We start from the raw sequence: 18,071 nt of genomic DNA, 5'->3' as shown, positions 1-18,071 counted from the left end.
GTCACTTATTGAAAATCAATATTTGTAGCAATGCAGTATTTATTTCTTATTACATCTTTTTGGGTAAAAAATTTAAAAATACAGCTTATTGTTTCATTTTCATGAGTCCCGGTGCATAGAGGAGGAAAGGCAAGTGCACAAATATTAAGACCATCAGATGATTGCTTTAGGTATTTTCCATCATTTTAAAGCTGCTATTAGGAAAACACATTGAGGTAGTCTTTCTTTATTATCTACATTATTTATTATGTTTTTTTTATGTGGTTTCGGTGAGATCCGTGTATTAAGTATTTCCGATTCATACTCCCGTCCAGGTGGTGGTGGTAATATACCAATAAATTTACCAACCACCGGGCGCCATTAAAACCGTATGTACTACAAATCCCAGAATCCCTCGTGTTTGCGAAGACGTCATATATACTCGCCGTAAATGTACTCTTTCCCTCGCGCATTGATGTTTTGCTCTTTTATTTTCCTACCGTAATTGCAGACGTTTCATTGGAAAAAAACAGTATTCCGGTTTTCGCGACATGGGTCCCATTGAGGTAATTTTCACAAGACAGTATTTTGGCACGAAACAGGAAAGTGTGGCGTTTTGGTCTTAATTGCGGGCTTTGTTCATATTGTAGTAACAACATCTCTGTCGTCTTAAAGCTAACACAGTGGAGTCTTACTGACTTTACCTTGTGTTTTTGCTCTTTGTGCATCATTGCCCCCGATACGCTTGCGTTTATCTGATATAGGAACGTGCAGCCATTCACAGCTGTGCTATCTGATGTTGTCCCACCACTTTGATAGGTGTACACTCTTGGTTAGAACATAATTAACGACAAGGACATTCCGGGAAAATCGCATGACGTGCCACTACCAAGCAGCACTTTATTTTGAAAAAAATCTTAGTTTTTGTAATTGGTCACGGTGCACGCTCCCGCCAGCTGCGTGAGACATGCGTTGTTAGGGGAATGGATCAAAACTGTGCCCAAGCAGGCTCTCAAGATAAGCAAAGCCCTTAGGAGCACATTCAGTTGAATGCTCACAAGAACATGAGCAAAAGGCAAATAAAATGACTAAACATTAGTAAAAAATAAATATGTCAGATCATTTATTTTGGAGCAGTATCAGATGTAATGTGTTTAAATGCTTGTGAAATGCCTTTCCCAACCATTTAACCCTTGAAAGTTGAACGAATTCATTTGATTTCAGTCAAAAACATGGGGGGAAAAAGATGCTTGGGCAACTTATGAAAGAAAAAAAAGCAAGAAAAAACAAAAATGAATCAAAATTCTTCAAACACATACAAGAAGATAACACCAAAAACTTGAAAATAAAAAGAACTGTAGCGGCACATCACATTTTTCAAAATGGGTGACCTGTCCCTTTAAAGGGAGGCATGGATTAGCTGTTATAACAAACAGGAGGCTGATAACTTTCAGTAATGTAATAACACAAACCTAGTTACAGCTCACCCTGCGTACTGGTAAATGGTAATCCCATCAGTCACATTTGATCATATAGAATGAATGGTTGCATTAAAAAATGAATAATATTGTCTTTCTTACCTTCCAGCTTCTGCACATGTCTGTGTTCTCCCAGAGCTTCTCTCCCTGCGGGCGCTTCCTGGCAGCTGCTAATAACTATGGCGAGATCGCTCTTTTCAGGTCAGAGGATGGATGCATGACACCCAAGCCAAACTAAAGCTAGCTGTCATGACTTGATTTATCAATACTGAACCCATATTATTATAAGGAACGACGACATGCACATGTATTCATTGGCTTCTCATGCTTGGTTCTTCCAGCCTCTCTTCAGCTCTGAGCCCAGATGCAACTGAACTAAGCCAAAAACCCATCCTGACATTCACTGGTGCGTTGACTTGCTTCATTTCCTTCCCTTTGAACCTGCAACTGTGGGATGATAGTCAAGCTGTTTTCTGAAAGCGAGCACTGACACAGCACAGATGAAATGCTGGTGTCTTCTGCATAATGTGATTAAATATCTTTAGTGCTATTCTGTGTCTCATTCGGCACCTGTGTTTCCTTCAGCACATGAAGGTCCGGTCTTTTGTCTTCTCTCCACTGACTCTCAGCTCCTCAGTGCGGGGAATGGGGAGATCAGTGCCTGGAGCTGGGCAGAGCTTATCAAAAAGGTAATGGGAAGGGGGAAAGTGACTGAAAGTTAATGTGAGATTAGGATTTAGTAGGGGTTGTGAGTGTAAAAATGTCAGCAGTCAAAACAAAGTTCTGGATTGGGCCTTTGTAGTATGGAACTATGGCTGCATAATATGGACAAAATGTCATGCCTTCATATTTATGCCATATGACTATGGGTTCACACAATATGACCATGGGTTCACACTTATTTGAAATTTTAAGTGCAGCAACAGTGAAAATTAAGCGTTCTTCTAAAAAACAGCATAATAATACCAGCTGGATGAAGAAAATGCAGTTACTTCACAAAGTATTTATTTTTTTTTTTTTATCAGAACAGACCAGTCAGTGTCTCAGGCTAACCCTAACCATAAATTTGATACCGTCTATTTTGCCGCCTAATGAGATATTAATATCTTGTGTGCTCATATCTAAATAATGATATGATAGCAATATATCATTCAGCCCTGTATGTAACTTATTATTAGTCAAACTGTATGCTGAAGTGTTAGCATGGAGCCTACTATCACTCAACTTACCTTGTGTCTTGAAAGCACACTACATAGTCATACTAGTAATACATACTGTTTTGTACCTTCTGTAACAGTATTAGTATCTACTGTATACTCCTCTACATATGCTGTTTTCCATACACGTGCTGGCCTTGCTCTGCTCGGTTTGACTTGGCATGTGAGACCAGCAGGGCTGGGAGTTGTGCTTCCATGACAACAGGGCTACAAAGATCGTAGACTTTCTTTTATGCCATACACAAACAGGTTTATTCCTACCTTACATGTTTCGGTGGTAAGCTTCCGCCTTCATCAGAGGTATTACTAGGTGGTATGTGTCTTTATCAGTTGATGTTACTCATCTCTTGCCGTCACTTTGCCGCTTGAGTACGCTGTCCCAGGTTGTGGAAAGCATGTAAGCCCCCTTGTCCCGGTTCATTGTTGTTTGCGCTCATTTTCTGATCTCCACATGTAAGGTAGGAATAGACCTGTTTGTGTCTGGTATAAAAGAAACTCTATGATCTATGTAAAGTTTAGATACTATGAATCTACATGGACTAACAGGGCTACACGCTTGAAAGGGTGAAACTCTGCCGGTTGCTTGTGGCGTGTTGACTAGTTTTTCCTCTCTTCTCTTCCCCACACAAGTGATTTATTTTCAAAAAATCAACAACACCAACTTGAAACAGCTGCTTCACATGAACAATATTAGTTTAACTAAGAGATTCATTGACAAAAATATATTTTTTTTTACATGGTTAGATTATCAACTACAGTACAACTTTTCCAGGTGTTGCTGTAGGGACTTCCTGATTGTAAGCAGCTCCTTTACAGAGCTGTTCAGTTTCTCTCTGACCAGTGGATGATGAAGCTCTGACGTCGCTGCAGCCTGCTTGAGGGCAGGTGTGGCATGCTCTGGCCCTGTTCTGGAGACAACTTGACATGGCCAGAAGTGCCAATGGGAAAACAGCAACAGTCTACTGTTTAGGCAGTTAGTATGATAGAACTTCAACATGCTATACTGTTTTTTACTAACTGATTAGAGTGAGTTTGAATGAGTATGGACTATGCTCTTGGGACAGTCGGTGTATGCTTATATGTTAGCATGGAGCATAATATCCCTTAACAGTTAATGCAATGTATACTAAAGTGTTCACATTGATAACCAGGGCAATGATCTACTTCTAGTGTGAACACAGCTGTATACTCAGAACGTGGTCAGAGTGAGTATGTAGTATGCTTTTGGGACACACACAGTGTATGTTGAAGTGTTAGTATGGAGCCTACTTTCACTCAACACAATGCACGCTAAAGTTTTAGCATTAGGGCTGGGTACCGAATTTAGATACTTTGATGGTACAGACTGCACTGTGTTGATACTGTCGAGTATCAAAACATGCCATGGTAGAAAAATGTGGTACATTACACACCAAAGGAGTAAATCTCATCAGCGTCACTGAGCTAGTAAGCATGCAACAAGCTTTTAACAAGATCTAATAATGCTGGTGATTGGCTGTTTGACCTTACATGTCATGGAGGCATGCAGCCAAAACTCTATGTTTACACCCAGAGTTATTATAAAAATTGATTTTTAGAACACAATTTTATAAAAACAGTATTGAAAAAATCTCATTCAGGAACTGGTATTGAAGTCGGCAAGGTATTCATGCTGATATTGAACATTTTTGAAGGATACCCACTCCCAGTTAGCATAGACAACTAGATAAATGATCTGCAGGGAACACATGCAGGATTGTGGTGTCCATGATCTTATCACTGAATACATAATGGAACAATCTCCAAAAAAGTGTTCTTCCCTACCAGAAGATTTTTAAGAGCCTTCCTCAACACTCTGACCTTGAACATTACGAATAATGTCAGTATTGGTTCTTAGTTCAAGAAGCCTTTGTGTGCCTGCTGCTGGAAGAATATATGATTGTAATCCAAAACTCTATAAATGATCTATTGGTTGCTCTGCTCTATGCCTTAATGACATCTTGATGTTACTTTGGCTTTGCATGCAAGAACAACTTTATGTTTTGGGCATTTTTCTGACTGAATGTTTTTCCCCCCCCACACTTTTCTGCAGAATCCCAAAGCTCTGTGGACACGAAGACCAAATTACAAGTGAGATCAGCAGCACACTGAAACACTGTGTTTCTGTCTAGAGCGTTGCATGTCTTTGCGGACTGCTGTGCTCATGCAGTCCCTTTATGTCATGTTGCTGAAGCTGTTGTTTGTTGGTGTGTGTGAGTGCCTGTGCACAAATGTGTAGGCTCATAGAGTATGCAGACCTTATAAAGGCTTATTGTTATCCCTCCCTCCTCAGATCCAGCCTGGAGATCCCAGAGATTAACGCCATGGTTATCAACCCGAGAGTGAGTACAGTCTGACATGCCGTTTGGCCAGTCACTCCACTCACACTCTGCATGTACTTAATGGCAGTCAAAAAAAATCTAAATTCAGATTTAACTGTTGATGTTGTGTTGTGAAGTGTAACTGTTTGATTTAGTCAGATTCTGTCTTCCTGTCTTATGACCCTGCTTCTCGTCTCACTCTGCTGTCTGTCTCAGGATAACAGCCTCATAGTTGGTGGGGGAGACAACAACATCCACGTCATGGATCTGGAGCAGGGCAACTTCAAGGTCTGTGATGCGTTCAGATGCAGCGCTCCCACTGCTCATGAAATTCCTTTGGGAAAGTCTTTGGGAAGATGTATTAATTAATGAATTAATTTTTGGGGGAATTATGGGAATATCAAAGAAGTTTGCAAATGGGTTATCTTACAGGAATATAACAGAACATTCTCTCCAGCCTGCTTCATCACATTAGATGGTTTACATCCAGGGGAGTGGGAAACAGGCTGGATGGAAAAATCATGGAACGTTCACCCCCTGGCCTCAACTGCCAATAAATTCCACAGTTTGGACAGAATGATTTGGATTACACAGCTGAAGGCCTGATGATTCTCCTCCGTTTGTCTCTGTGTCTAACTCTCTCCTCTCTGCAGTCGGTTCTTCACGGACACACAGACTACATCCACTGTCTGAGCATCAGAGAGAGAGAGGGGGAGATCCTTTCCGGCGGGGAGGACGGCGCTGTGAGGATCTGGGGTGAGTGACGGCCAAGACGGCTCCCTCTGTCCATCACAGACTTTGCAGAAAACAAAAGTATAAGAACAAATTAGAGCCCAATTCTTTTTTCATTATCTTCTTTTTTCCTTTTATCCCTCTAGACTGTAGGACTGGCCAATCTGTACACTGTATTGAAGTCTACAAATATGAGGTAAGAGGCTGCTCTGTCATGCGATGCTGTGGGAGATTAAACTGAAACCTGGGGTAGTGCTAATTAATAACTTATTAATAATAATTGCATTGAGTGTTGGGTTGTATCGTCACGTTGATGTTATATTAGTCTACATGGTGGATAGCCTCCTTCATAGCCTCCTTCCCCAGTAGTTGCTCTGTGCTCCTCATTCACGTCCAGAGTGCAGCAAAACCAGTCCCAAAATAACTTTCAGCACATAAACAAATACCAGCAAAGCAGATTATGCCAAGATAAATTAAAAAAAAACAAAAAAAACAACAATCCTCATTTTTTGTGGAAATTAAATATTTATTGCCTTGTTGTTTTCCTATTTGAATTGGAAAGTAGGTCCATGTGGTAGCATCTACAGGAAGCTCCTACATAGTAACCTTACACCAGGAAGAAACGACTTGATGGGGCTTACATAAAAAAAGTAATTACATGAAAAAATGGATATTAGGACTGGTGTTGTTTTTATATTGCCACAATCCGCTTTGCTGGTGTTTGTTTATGTGCTAAAAGTGTTAGTTTTGGAGGCGTTTTGCTATGGAAGTGAATGGAGAGACAGAAATCCAGTGCTGTGGATAATGTAGATTTATATATGTTAAGTTAAACAGTGTGACTATATGGTCAGGATTATACCATGAACATGCAGAATCACTGGTGTGGTCGATTTTTTTAAAAGTGAAAGTCAGAAGTGTCTCTCTTGACAGCAGTGACGAACAGCTGAGCCTCTTCCCATCTCCACCCCGATTTCAGCGTGTTGAAGTCCTCAGCATTTAAACGTGCACATTATCACCTGTCATTGCCATCTGGGGCATGTGAAGTTGGCTAGTGCAGCTTTAAAGATTGCTCAGATCATCTGTGATTAGTGTTGTCAGCTTGATTTGCTGTTCTGCGTGTGTACTGAACAACAGCTTTTAGAGCCAATGTCAACCTTGTGTTTGTGTGCCTCCCTGTGCCCTCCTGACGGGGAGACAGAGCTGTGCCCGCCCTCAGTATGGGAAGTGGATCAGCTGCCTCACCACAGACTCTGACTGGATGGTAAGAAACTGACAGCTCATGTGCTGCATTCATGTCCTGTGAGGAAAAAATGTGTGTGTGTGATGGACTTGACTGTTTTAAACGTTTTTTGATATTGTTTCTAGCCATGCAAGGCATGTATATAAATAGCATTTCACACAGAGAGGCAATTCAAGATGCTTTACAGAATAATATAAATCCAGGCAAATTAACTGATTTTAAAGATTTTAAACTGTGAAATGAGCTCACATGACCTCTACTTCCTGTAAAACAGAGCATGTTAAAACAGTGACGTCATCCTGCACTAGTGGCTGTAAATGAAATTTTGAACCAAGAAAAACTTCACAAATCTTTAAACATACTTTCTCGTCCACCTGTCCATTCAAATAAAACTGTTTTCTCTCCCAAACTGACATCCTGTGGTTCACACTTGAGAATGATCCTTCCCTGAACTGTGTCCCACCCAAACGTCCTGTTTCAACAGGAACTACATCAAATCAAAAGTAAGAGTCCACTTTATGGGGTCTTGAAAAGAAGCAGTTCAGCAAAGGTTTCATTACATGGCCGATGCTGAAATGAATGAAATGATGAAAAGTCTTCCTTGCTTCCTTCCTTTTTTCGTTTATTTGAAAGTAATACATCACAATTTACACTTGACTACAGACATTTCCAAGTCAAACTCAATCACCAAACCGCAAGTTCCACAGTAGTATTTACCATCTGCAAGCTGACATGCACAGTATTTTCTGGTATTTTCTATAGCCTGACGCATGGGATCTGACTGCAGCATTACTTCTCTCTCCCACCACCAAGGCACCACACCTTCCTCTGGCCAGTCTCTCACCCTGGCTGTGAACATTGTCCCGACTTGTCAAGATCCACCATCTTTACACGGTGGCACTGAAATTGTTATCATTAATGTAGAGGGCCCGACATGGCTGACTGCACCTTCGGAATGTCTACCATCTCTGTACTGCGGAGGAAAGATGACTGAACAGATGCTATCTCTGCAGCCTTTTATTTTGTGCTTCACTTCCTTGTCTTCATTATTTCACTTCTCAGTCTTCTCAAAAGTTCCCCGCCATGCTTTCAAGTCCTGCTAATCAGTGCCTCTCACTGAATTTGCTTGAAAAAAAAAAAACAAAAAAAAAACGTGTGTTTGTTGAGAAATGGCATTATCTGTTGGTCTCTGTTTTTTCTCCAGTTGTGTGGAGGAGGTCCATCATTGTCTCTGTGGCATCTTCGCTCCTTGTCCCCAACCTCTATCTTCTCTTTACCAGGCTGCCAGCGACAAGCAACCTTCTACCAAGACATGGTGAGATCATTCTCCTCCTTTTACTCGGGGCGGTCCATGCAATTTTTTAAACCCCTGATCGTGGGATTTCTGTTGTTCCATTTTAGAGCTGATTTCCAGATGGGAAAAGCCAGTAAATTTGATAAATTTACTTAAGACATACAGTGGAGCATATTTTCCTGCTTATTTCACACATTCATGGCATTAGATGGTTTTGAGCCAAGTGGAATAAAGACCAGACTGAGAAAACATTAGTACACTGTGTCAGCTTTCTTCATCCCTCTGTCTTTCTCCATCTGGTGCTGTAGATCCTGACAGTGGGCGAAGGCCCATGTGTGTCCCACTGTCTTCTGGGGGGAGACGTCAAAGCTCAGATCCCGTGCACACCGCAGTCCCTCAACACGCTGGCGCTCAACACCAACAGCACTGAGCACCGGGTGAGAGAGCAAACACACCGCAGCCCCAGCTCTTAGCAAAGCAAGACTTAGACCATGAGACCTTTTTATGCTATACTGTATACTATCTTTTTTTTTTTTTTTCAAAATGGGTGATCTATCCTTTTAAGGTTTTGAATACTGGCACAAAATAGTAACTATTAAAAGCTTCAGTCAAAATAGTGATATCAGCTTCCACACCATATGAAAGACAGAGGAAATCAAAGTAAACATGGGTCATTTGTCTTTTGCAGGTGCTGACAGTTGGAGGCAGCAGTGATCACATAGATGTATTCACCAACCTGTCCTACAGAGCATTTTCTCTAAGCTTCTGAGCACTGACACACACACACACACACACACACACACACACACACACACACACACACACACACACACACACACACACCAAGTGAATGATGTTTTAAGCTGTTTGAAAATGATGAACCAGGTGAATGATGTTCATACTCAAAGATGGAACCTTGAATGTAGATTTTAGAAGTCATACATTCCAAGATTCAATATGTAGTTTTTATGGCAATAAATGTTTTTTTGTTTTTTTTTTTCCACGTGTGAGTCTGTATACACTTTAGTTGGTATTCATCCATTCACATCACCAAGCTGTCAATTTTATCTAAAGATTGTTTTAACTACACAAAACTTTCGGTTAAGTAATAACCGTCCAGTTAACTTTTGCTTTTATTATTGACTGTTAATGTTGGGCAACAGAGGAAATGACACGAGGGTGTGGTGTGGGACGTGACGGATGCTGCATTCAAGTCACATGGAAAAGATGGTAGATACGAACTTCCTACTTGCAACTTGTATAGTAGTCCCCCCTTGTAGATAGTAAGCACCACTAGAAACGTGTGACTCCTCTGTTCTCAGGTTGGAAAATGCTAGTGGGCGACCTGACGATTAAAACCGAGTCCTCTAACATTTCAACAAGAGTACAGCTAGTAGTGAACGATACTCATTTAATTTAAAATCAAAAAGAACATTTTCAGCAAGTCAAATTTGCTATCCCAATTCTCTTAAACATACAGCTTGACCCAGCGATTAACATACTTTGTTTTTGTTGTATCTTTGAAGTGTGTTTGTGAGAAAATGCAGTCAGCAGTGACCAGAAAACTAGACTTGCAAGAAGCTGTTGACGGTTACTGCCGTGTGACGTGAACGCAGCGCGAGCTCTGATGTGAGTCAGTCAGGCAGCAGCTGTAGTTTCTGGCAGGCAGGCAGGTGTGGTCCGAGACGTTGTTGCAGGGAATTCCGACTGGAGTTCAGTCTTCGGACATTCCCGGTACAAAACTACCATTATATATATGATGTAAGCCGACAGAACCCATCGACTGACCACCGTATCATCAAGGCAAGTTTCGTGCACTGGCTGTTTTTAACTTTTTCTTTTATTTTTTCAGAGGGGAGAACTTTTGTGTGCTGACATCTGACGTCGTAGTACAGAGAGCTAACGTTCATCAGTGGCAGGCCAGGGTCAGGCTAGTCGTGATATGTGTATGACGAAACCGTCACACCTAGCTTAACTAAATGACTAAGAAATCAGTGTAGCTCAGTTCGTGTCCTACATACTGTGTCTAATATCATGTATGACCCTTTAAGACTCGTTGCTGACTGGGAAATTCCATCTCTGGAAAACCAAAGAAGCACGTCTTTACACTTAAATCTGTTGTGACAACTCAACGGGCAGCCTCGCCGTTCTTTGGGTTAACAAAATTGCGACCAAAGAGCCAGTTTGTTTAACTTAGTCAAGCATTCATTCGCTCTAAGTATTGTTTGGTGTAACGTTAATTGGATGTATGTTACGCCGAAGTGAAGAATGTCTCCGAACGATTCGCGAACGGACACAACGGTAAGTCATGTTGTAAAGCTATGCATAAACTGCAGTGCTCCGAAAAGATTGGGAAAATTATGTTTTCTGCCAGGACGTATAGGGCCAGATCAGCCGTAGTTAGCTGTTGCTACAGTGGGATGTCCTTCTCCGGGACCCAACAAGCCTAGTTACTTTAACATTTGAAGTTAGCTTATCGGCTAACGAAACTCAGCTTGACACACAATAACGTATCCTTAAGTACCGCTAGATCAAGTCAGTCTAGCAAAGGTTATCACAGAGGCAGGTGTTGGCAAGCCGTGTCAAACAGTGGTAACCTTCCAGCTGTCCCCGTGTATGTGTGATACGCTGGTTACCTCCAGCCCCCCGCGAAATGTGAGGTTATCATGCAGGGAGAACATGATGTTTTCATGGAAAAATTTCCTGAAGGTAGCTACAGCCACTTTTATTGCTTTCTTTTCTTTACAGGCAGCCAGGGGAACGCTACAGGAAGGCAGTGTGTCTGAGAATGAGCCATTGTTTCTGCTAACAGTTAGCTCGGTTATGTTCTTGCCAAGTCATACAAGGTTAATGCTAAGGCACGATTACTAGGAGTTATGCTGATGTGTGTGTTGTGGCGTTCAGACGCTGCTCCAGCTGGCTTATCTCTCTCTATGTCTGCTCGGACATGTTACCTGCATGTGGAGACTGAGATGTTTTTCATTTATTCATTGAGGCCCAGTTGATGATGATGATGATGATTGTGTGTGTGTGTGTGTGTGTGTGTGTGTGTGGAGGGGCTGTATAGGATGTGCACAGGGTATAGCAGAATGGGGAAGTTATATTTAGTGACTCAGCTGTTGTTTGAGCAGTACTGAGGGAGGGGAATACTGCAATAAGGCCATCAGCATTAAAGAATAACAACAGTCACAGTGGTGAGTCGCCTGATTGATACGATTTGGTCTAACCTGGTGTTCTTCCTGTCTGTCTTTGCTCAGTACCATGTAAACCTGGGCTAACACAGCAAGAAGCAAGGGAGACTCTTCATGTAATGAAGCAGGGAACAGTTGTTTTTACCCGGCCGTCACAGGAGAGGAAGTGAAATCGAAGGATCAGCATAAGGTGGTTCATCAGATCTCACCGCTACAAAACTGCAGTAACTTCTCTCTCACATGCTGTTTCTGGGATCTTGCTTGTTGCACAAGTGAAAGCAGTCAAGCTTAATAAAGTGGATTTGGACAGCCATCAAGTCATCCATCCATCCGTTTTTAGCGTGGCCGTCACAGCAACAACCACAAAACGCCAGTCCTCCCATCATGGAGGCTTAGACATGCAGTTTACAACACTTACATGCATAAACCAATGTGAAGAAGGCCATAACTGCTAAGTAACAGTGACAGTCTACTGCCATTAAATGTGGGAAAGTGACTTCAGCCAAAGGAGAAGGACAGAGAGTACTGATGGAAACAAAACTGTGAACATAATCAATGAGTCTCACAACATTTGGATGTAATGAACTGGGAATCCCCTACTGGAGTATTGTTGGGTGGAACTGGAACTAAGGTGCGACCACATGGACTCAGTCGTTCAGCATGAATCATAAATGCCAAGTGCACCGGAAATGCTCCATATTCTACAGACCCTACTTGCACTTTGAAAAACCAAAGAGAATGATGTGAACATTCAAACTAAAAGACAACGACAAACCAAACCTAAAGCTGGGAGAAACAACTGGAAATGTCATTTTACTGGTTTGGGAATGCCTGTGTTTTTTGGACGAAGTTGTTTGCTCCTCTGAACTGGTAGCTTTTTTTCAAGAGTGGAAAAAAAAAACAAGTATTACACAGAGAACATTCGACCATCGCCCTCTGTCTAACTGGGTGCACTGGGAACACAAGTAGAAACTATCCAGACCACCTGTAGTAACATGGCGGGAAAGGACTACAATCATCTCTTTAAACTACTAATCATCGGAGACTCCAGTTAGTGCATTTTGATTTCCCCTTTTGTCTGCACAAAGCAATGAAGTTGTAGTCATTAACATGTTGCCTCCTGCTGCTTCTTGATTTTGTTCTGTCAAGTTTCATTCTTACTCACAGCAGGGATCAGCAGATAATTCAGGGTGGTTATCTTTCTGTTGTTTTCAGGATATAAGCTGTTTTTTGGCACAGTTCATGCTCATTTGTTTGAAGTAGCATTTCAGTCTTTGCCAGCTTCCTGTTTTGTTTCACTGTCCTGATCGTGCCCTCGCTGGTCTAGCAGGCAGCAGGTATAATTACTTGAGGGAGGCTGTCATTCAGGGTGGGATGGGCCTTGACTTCTGAATGTGAACCTGAAACATAACTCGATTTTTCTGTTCCTGATTGGTTACATTCATTTCCTGACAATGAGTATTTGTTAATCCCTTCACTCTGATCTCCCTATCTCAGATGTAGGGAAAAGCAGCCTCCTCCTTCGCTTTGCAGATAACTCCTTCTCTGGTGAGTTAATCCAACTGTCTGTCTTGTGTGTGTGTATGTGTGAGAAAGAGAGAGGGAGAGGGAGAAATAGAGAGAAAAGCACACAGTAGAGGCAACTCCTACTAATTTAGTGTCAGGAGAATGTTTCAATCTCAAAGAGATCTTAATCAGGCCACAGTTACAGGTAATACAACTAGTAATAGCATTCAAGAACATTGAAAAGCAAATAAATGAAGCATGTTCACCAATAGCGTAACCACTCTAAAGTGGATATACAAGTGTGTATTGCTAGCTATTTGCATTATAAATTCATAGAAACATGTCTAGAAGTGCACGTATGGTAGCTATACACCATATCAATCCTACTTATGGAGCCAACGTCCAGAATTGAGTTTAAATGTACAAATGTGCATTTTGAGCATTAATCATATGTAAAGATGTCTATAGGATTAAAGCTATTCATATCCTATTGGAATAACCATTGGAATGAGTATATGTTTCAATATAATTGGGAGATGTTATTGTTAGTAAGAATCACAAAAAATCAAAATTATGCATTATAATCACACCCTTACTTCAATCAGCTTTACTTACAAAAGGCGAGCAATATCTGCTGAAGTTTATTTATCGTAGATTGTAAAGGCTCAGTCAGATAAGTTTTTTAAATGGGGATGATAACACTAAAAGTTTTAGCTAGGAGACGTCATCTTATTCTTCCATTTTCTATTAGCACTTGAACGCAGCATGAAGTTAATGGTATTTTAAAGCAGGAAGCTTGGATCTATGGTCTTTCCCCTGGGATGTGCACATAGCTTATATGCAGGCTGCAGTCTGCAGGCTGCCTTGCTGTTGCCTCATCTTTCCCTGCTCCTCTGCAGGCAGCTACATCACCACCATTGGTGTTGACTTCAAGATCCGAACAGTGGACATAGATGGGGAACGGGTCAAACTACAGATCTGGGACACAGCGGGCCAGGAGAGATTCCGAACCATCACATCAACGTAATGATCCCCTAATTAGTCCCTCAAGCAAAACACTACTGTGCACAGAAATGATATACCCAGTTATGAAAAGTCTACACTCTTGTAATTGCCTTAAGTCTGGAATCAAACTGTTGACTTCATTTTCTAGGGTTGATTCTGGTGCTATCAGGTCATTTCTTCCTGGCTCAAGGTTACTATGCAGAAGTCTACTTGCTGGATCTACTTTCCAACTGAAATAGATAAATAACAAGAAAGTAGACATTTAATTTCCTCAAAACAGGTACTAGGACTTGTTTTTTATATTGGCATAATCTATTTTGTTGGTGCTGGTTTATGTTGCTGTAAGTATTATCTTGGGAGCTGTTTTGCTATAGAAGTGAATGGAGAGATAGAAATTCAGCATTGTGGATTAGTAGCTCAGGTTAGCACAGAGTAATGAGGATATTTCACCACCATGTGGACTCATTTAATGTCCATTTAACCATACAACACAGCACTCTACCAAAGCTCCGTTTTGCTTTAAGGTAGAAAAGTTTAGAGCTTTGTGCTGAGTTATTATGGGGAAAACTGCCTAATTGTTTGAGTAACTTCCAATAATTTAAAGGATTTTTTTATTTATTTATTTATTTTTGGAATGAGTTTCGCCCACTGGTCACCTTGCCCAATATGTGATGAGAGGATTAACACCAAAGTCATTTGTGCATCTGGTAGATGTAACTCTGTGTGGTGTGTAGTCACACACTTTCGAATACAGCATATTGCATAAGCATGATCCTCAAACTGAGTCTATTGTAAAATAAAAATGATGGATCTACTATCTGTCCTGGGCAACTTCCCCTCTAGTGCTGGAGTTTACGTGACACTGAGGGCAACATGTAGGCTATTTCAGGCATTAAATGTAACCTCGCCATCGATGGATGACAAGCAAAATTGGGAGTTCAGGTCAGGTCTGTTAGGCTGTGTTGCTCTTGTTAGGCTGTGTTGCTCCAACGAAATTTTGCTGTTGACAGTGACAATAAAAGCAATTGATTGATTGATTGATTGAGGTTCGGACACAAAAAAATGGCTGTCAGGTTTGGGTCGGGCTTAGTTACTGTGCTCCCATCTCAGGCCAGGTTTAGACAAAAATATGTGTCCCAGTGTTTACTCTATTGTAAAGCCCTTTGAGATGGTAAACAGTGATATGGGGCTTTAAATAAACTTGAGCATAGATTAGGGCTGGGTGAGATGGACAATGGACATTGAATATCCCAATTTTTTTGGCCGAATACCTTGTTGATATTTTGTGGGTATTGTAGGCATGACTACTGGTGCTTTCACAAAATGTTTACACACAACAGATTAAATCTTAAATGCTGAAAAATAAAATATGAAATATTTAGTTCATGGAAATACTCCATCATTGTTGCAGCAACAGTAATCCATATCATTGATTCTGCATGTTTAGCTCAATACCTACAAAATGTATAAACTGTTCTTTCCCAAAGCAGGCAGTGATATTTTAGGAGGGATTTTGACTGTATGTTTTGAAATCTTTAGTACCCCCCCCCCCCCCCCCCAACATGCAAAATGGTTTGTTGCAACATAGAATGTGGGTTAATAGCAGTAAATGGGCCAAAAATTGAAAATCATGGTGCAGTATGGTCCTTTGTCATCTGGGACAGAGCGGGACTATTGGGACTCTTTGTGCAGCTAATACATTTCTGTGCAGCTTCCAGGCTTACTTCCTTGTTTGTTGGAGGTCACATGACTGAAGGTGTGGTATCGCTGCACTCCTCACTTCTTTCCTTTTCATTTTCCTTTGCCCAGGTACTACAGAAACACCCACGGCGTCATCATTGTTTACGATGTGACGAATCCAGAGTCATTTGTAAATGTTAAGAGGTGGTTAAATGAAATCTCTCAGAACTGTGACAACGTCTGCAAGATCCTGGGTGAGGTTTTTTCCCTTTCTGGATTGGATTGAAGTTATGGAGAGGTTGACTTTATGTACTGAAGGAACTGATTGCGTAGTTGCTTAATCAAGCTCTCCTGAAATGGTTCTTTACTACCAGAGGATTGGCCAACAATGTATTAATACTGCATATTTGCTCATTGGAATATAAAAGAATGTATTTACTTCATATTTTAAGGTCTTTGGAGTAGAACTGGAGAAAGCTGGAGGGTTTTGTGGAGTTGAATGTTGCTAATAATCAGTGCTGAATGTGTAGAAATAAGGAGGTGTTTTTTTTCCCCATCTGCATCCCTCAGTGGGAAACAAGAATGACGACCCAGCCAAGAAGCAGGTGGACACCCAGGATGCTGTCCGATTCGGCGAGTCAGTTGGGGTTCGGGTGTTTGAGACCAGCGCCAAAGAGAACATCAACGTGGAAGAGGTAACAAACAACTGCACCAGTTGCTATTTACACTGAAGCAGTGTGTGTGTGTGTGTGTGGAGATGAGTTGATGAGTTGAGTGTTCCACGACACCTGAAAGTCTGAGTGGACTACCAAGACTACCAACCCTAACCCTCCACCATTATCGAAAAATAATACACTTGTATTCGATAACTTCATATGCAGGAACACATTGTGTAGAACTCCCTAATACATAGCAGGAATTGTTTTAGTCCTTTAACAACTGCTAGCAGATACTGACTAAATCAATATGGTCCTCTGTGCATTAGTGTTCCTACTGCTAGTTCTTCAACTTTGAAATTAGGGCTTCCAATGAAAAACATTTCCCAGTGTGTAAGAATATCAGAAGATCTTAGAGAAGCCGGTTTGCTTTCATTAAGTATTTTTAATCCTCTCCTACAGATTAATTGCAACCCCCTGTGCCAGGAGGCCTAATATCTAGTTTTGCCTGCAGCACCAACTTAATTTACCTATTATTATTATTATTACTGTGTCTCCACTCAGATGTTCATGGCCTTCACTCACATGGTCCTCCGGGCCAAGAAGCAGAGTCAGAACCGAGCGGAGCGAGAACGAGAGAGGGAGAAGGACACTGTCTACATCAATGCCCAGAGAGACCGAGACCGCAGGAAGAGAGGGAAGAAGTGTTGCTGAGACCTGCAGGGTGCCAAACCCACGGCTCTGCCACATTCGCTCACATGAAAACATCCAAACATCGGGAAAACTATATTGGGGAAATTGTGCCTTAGGTGATTAGTTAAATTTCACATTGATGTTAGATTTACGGTTCAGTTTACTAAAACATGATGCAACGCCAAACGTGTGGAGGCCAGGGCTTGCCTGGTCATGAATGTAATTACCAAGGCCAAGGGATTCACAGTGGTTCCATCTGTTGGCACCGACTTCTCACAGAAGCCTGGGGCTCCATGAGTTAACTTTGCACTGAGAGGAAGAGGACTGTAAACCACTATTATGTGCCGCCTTTTTTTTTTCCAAAGTGTTTTATCATTCACAGGGAACTGGTGTCCAAGTATCAAAACTGCTAACTTTCTTAACCCCAACCTAGAACAGACACTAACATACTTGAATTTTCTTTTTTCTTTTTTTATGTAGTTCAAGCTTCTGTATCCCATGTTTGATTTTGAACATGCTCAGTAATCCAGGCTTAATCTTGACGCAATGAGACCCCAAAAGTACAACCGTGATTAGTGAGGCTTTTTTTTTTTTTTTTTTTTTTTTTTTTTTTAAATGTAAATGTCTGTCACATAGCAAACAAATGTGTCCAACTCCAAATAAACAAAGCAATAAATCCAGAATGATTGCTGTTTGTCTCATGAAACTCCCATTTTTGTATCAGCTTACATTTATAGTGGCATTTAGAGGGGCAGATTTCCAGATGTTTAGTGTAAGATCTACAAAAAGTATCAACTTCACATTTCTGCTAATCTTTTCTCAAAGCAAGTGGTTGCATTTTAGAACTGTGATATTTTTCCTTCCCTTTATCCAGCCGTTGGTTTCAATTTATTCCACTATGATATGAAAATGATCTCAACCCTTCCGGTGGAGGCACATGGCCGCCCACCCAGAGCCAGGTTCTGCTCGAGGTCTCAGGCCCTGTTAAAAGGGTTTTTTCTCTCCATTGTCGCCCTGTGCTGCTGTTGGAGGAGGTTTTGCTCCATGGATTTGGCCAAGAT

At 41.3% G+C, this 18,071-nt stretch overlaps 2 protein-coding genes across 3 annotated transcripts; both read left to right on the top strand.

The window, feature by feature from the left end:
- The first annotated feature begins 410 nt into the window (after nt 1-410).
- Nucleotides 411-9,278, top strand: thoc6 (THO complex 6). Of its 2 annotated transcripts, XM_030058869.1 has the most exons (14): nt 411-545; nt 1,567-1,658; nt 1,799-1,863; nt 2,043-2,146; nt 4,746-4,783; nt 4,986-5,034; nt 5,230-5,301; nt 5,667-5,769; nt 5,892-5,941; nt 6,944-7,006; nt 8,190-8,300; nt 8,588-8,716; nt 8,968-9,082; nt 9,122-9,278. In XM_030058869.1, the coding sequence occupies exons 1-13, from the start codon at nt 531-533 to the stop codon at nt 9,046-9,048; spliced, it is 972 nt and encodes a 323-aa protein (XP_029914729.1). In that variant the 5' UTR covers nt 411-530; the 3' UTR covers nt 9,049-9,082; nt 9,122-9,278. The 2 variants fall into 2 exon arrangements, with proteins under 2 accessions (XP_029914729.1, XP_029914728.1); XM_030058868.1 differs by having other exon boundaries at nt 8,968-9,278.
- Nucleotides 9,279-10,192: 914 nt separating this feature from the next.
- On the top strand, nt 10,193-17,693 carry LOC115364343 (ras-related protein Rab-35). The gene is made up of 7 exons (XM_030058872.1): nt 10,193-10,580; nt 11,537-12,520; nt 12,968-13,018; nt 13,876-13,999; nt 15,791-15,915; nt 16,232-16,356; nt 16,882-17,693. The coding sequence occupies exons 2-7, from the start codon at nt 12,466-12,468 to the stop codon at nt 17,029-17,031; spliced, it is 630 nt and encodes a 209-aa protein (XP_029914732.1). The 5' UTR covers nt 10,193-10,580; nt 11,537-12,465; the 3' UTR covers nt 17,032-17,693.
- Nucleotides 17,694-18,071: the final 378 nt, after the last annotated feature.

The sequence above is a fragment of the Myripristis murdjan genome, chromosome 8 (genome assembly GCF_902150065.1).
Source record: "Myripristis murdjan chromosome 8, fMyrMur1.1, whole genome shotgun sequence".
In the NCBI taxonomy this organism is placed as follows: Eukaryota; Metazoa; Chordata; class Actinopteri; order Holocentriformes; family Holocentridae; genus Myripristis; species Myripristis murdjan.
The sequence above is the reverse complement of the archived record's forward strand: the minus strand, read 5'-3'. Positions and strand labels throughout refer to the sequence as shown.

Coding starts and splice junctions, on each gene's coding strand:
- thoc6 (XM_030058869.1), top strand. Junction 4,784..4,985: donor ACACGAAGACCAAATTACAA/GTGAGATCAGCA, acceptor CTCCCTCCTCAG/ATCCAGCCTGGAGATCCCAG. Junction 7,007..8,189: donor CCACAGACTCTGACTGGATG/GTAAGAAACTGA, acceptor TTTTTTCTCCAG/TTGTGTGGAGGAGGTCCATC.
- LOC115364343 (XM_030058872.1), top strand. CDS start 12,466: ATGGCGGGAAAGGACTACAATCATCTCTTTAAACTACTAATCATCGGA. Junction 15,916..16,231: donor CAACGTCTGCAAGATCCTGG/GTGAGGTTTTTT, acceptor TGCATCCCTCAG/TGGGAAACAAGAATGACGAC. Junction 16,357..16,881: donor AGAACATCAACGTGGAAGAG/GTAACAAACAAC, acceptor GTCTCCACTCAG/ATGTTCATGGCCTTCACTCA.